General features: G+C 40.6%; 1 protein-coding gene across 1 annotated transcript; it reads right to left on the bottom strand.

The window, feature by feature from the left end:
- Positions 1–473: 473 nt before the first annotated feature.
- LOC137655265 (uncharacterized) lies at positions 474–2,287 on the bottom strand (the record flags this gene model as incomplete). Its single annotated transcript, XM_068389150.1, has 3 exons — positions 474–921; positions 1,159–1,938; positions 2,199–2,287. Coding segments are annotated over 3 exons (1,317 nt in total), but the record flags the coding sequence as incomplete, so codon positions are not given.
- Positions 2,288–2,544: the final 257 nt, after the last annotated feature.

The following is a 2,544-nucleotide window of genomic DNA, read 5'->3' as shown; positions in this document are numbered from 1 at the left end:
AAACTCATTTCTCGAGTAGTTGTAAGAAGTGCTAAATGATCCTCAAGGATCCCAGCAGTTGGCCTAAACCTTTAATTCATGTATACTACTGTTGCGGCACTACTGCTACAGTAGTATTCCTACGCTATCACAGATACCCCACCCACATTTATGTATCATTCCGCCATTCATAAAGTCTTTGTCATGTTTTTTCACTGTGCAATAAGCCATGGCCTCCTCAGAAATTAAGTTTAACATTAGATGATAGGTTATTTCATTAAGTTGACAAATTATGGCAACTGGGTATGTTATTGCCGATGTTGAAGCTGAGGATAGATTATGGTATCATTCCTTCATTGCATTATCATCTTTACTACTATTTGTTTTGCTACATGTAGTAATTATTTTAAAGGATAAATGAATTATGTTCACTTTACTTCTATAGATTCCCATTAGATGTACAAATAAAACTCCTAAAACTATTCATGATTTATTTACAAAATGCAGTCATCATCACTCTCGAGGAAAAGATCATCTTCCCCGTCCTCATTGTCACTGGACAGACTATTGATGACTGGTTCTACTGTCTCTCGGATATTGTCCGACTCCCAATACCCCTCTTCGAAATGACGGGATTGTCGAACTGCTTCTGACCACACTTCTGGGGTAACAGAAAGCCTGGCTTCCTCCAACCTGTCCTGCAGGTCGGATCGAGTAAATCGACGGAGGGAGGAACGTATGTGTCTCTTCATGAACCCCCACACCTGTTCAATTGCATTGAGCTCGGGGTGAGCGGGGGGCAAACCCACAACCTCATGGCCCCATTCACGGATGCTGTTGTCAGTCTCATACCTTCGCTCCGGCCGATTCTTTTGGCAAATAAGCAGCAGCTCCGAACGTGTGGTAGAAGGGCGGAACGATATCCTGCGCTGTTCTAGCCACCTGACGAGAGAACATAATAGAACATTAATACCTTAAAGATAGATCATAAATTGTTACATGTATTACAAGCAATAAAGTGCAATTTGATCAAGTTCCCAATACAAAAGGTTAATTGACTCTTCGAACAATTTATATATACACACACACATATATATATATATATATATATATATATATATATATATATATATATATATATATATATATATATATATATATATATATATATGGAAGTCATTATAAAGATCTGCCTTTTTGGTTGCTGATGTGGGGCATCGACTCTCCTCGAGTAGTGTGCTATGATATGGTGCATTATCAAGCACAAGTACAGATGGCTCGGGAAGGTATGGCAGAAGTTGCGTCGTTAGCCACTGTTTGAACAACTTTGCATTCATCTCGCCATGGTAGTCTCCCTGATTGGTCTTGGCCAGGTAGCACAGGTATGAACCATCTATAAAGCCCTCATTAGTGCCAGCTGCCACCACCACAAAACGCTCACCTTCTCCAGGAGGAACCTGACGACTGTAAGTGAGGCTGGTGATCTCCTGCGTAGTGTCAGCCCATTCCCTGTTGTGGGCCATCCTCGTCGTGAACCAGGTTTCATCTACGTAAACGACCACTCTTCTCTCCTCCCGCTGGCGTCGTAGATCACAGAGACCAGTTATCCGGCGCCATACAATTTCCAGAGATTCCTTCCTTACATACATCTTACGTTGGGAAGTTCTATACTTAAATCCCATAGAATGCAAGAGTCGAAGTATTGAAGCCCATGATGTCATTTCCGGAATAATGCCAGCTGTTTTGAGGTCATTTGTCAAGGAACCAACAGTAAAATGCTCCTTTTCGGCAAACTTTCTGTAGATACAGTGACGAATGGCACCAATCGTAAAGTTATGAAAGACAGGCGGCACTTGTGATCCTGACGATGGTGAAGGAACGGAACTGGAGGCACAGTTGACGGTGACCCTCACTGCACCTGCAGTCATGCCCAAAACATAGCCAACACGGTCGTATGGCCTAAGATGAAGAAAAAAAATTATATCGGATGATCCGTTGGTCTGATGGAGATTTTAGCACAAAAATCTTATTTTAACAAAAATAGCTATATAAAGAATGTTTACATACAATCTCTCTCTTTCTCTCTCTCTTGGTGGCATAGTGAATAGTTAATGGAAATGTTCAAAAGCCTGAATGACATTACAAGTATTATAAACATGTTACTCTAAATACAAATCAGACCATAAACATTGGATTTAAACTAGAAACTGAATAACTACCTATTCAGGCTATGGTAAATATGGCCACAGGCTTTCTCTTGACTGTATAAAGTTGCAAGTCGTAAGACAAATGCAGTTTTGCAACCACGGGGGCAATTCCAAATCCTGTAAGCCATTCTTGACTGTTATGGGTTTCAGATCCGATAGAACAAGGTGAATGGGTGTCTGGTGGATGGGTGGGGCAAAATTTTGTCAAAAGGTGTTTACATTGATTACGTAATGAATGTTTTTGACTCTTGGCTCGTTATCACTGGCCATGGCGTCGGCTAGATCATTTTTACTCTATAAAAATTAAATTTATTGGGTTTAGGTTATTGATAATGGTGACAAAATTTGTGTGTGGTTG

This window comes from Palaemon carinicauda, chromosome 16 (genome assembly GCF_036898095.1).
Source record: "Palaemon carinicauda isolate YSFRI2023 chromosome 16, ASM3689809v2, whole genome shotgun sequence".
NCBI classification, from domain to species: domain Eukaryota; kingdom Metazoa; phylum Arthropoda; class Malacostraca; order Decapoda; family Palaemonidae; genus Palaemon; species Palaemon carinicauda.
This window is presented reverse-complemented; position numbering and strand designations above follow the sequence as displayed.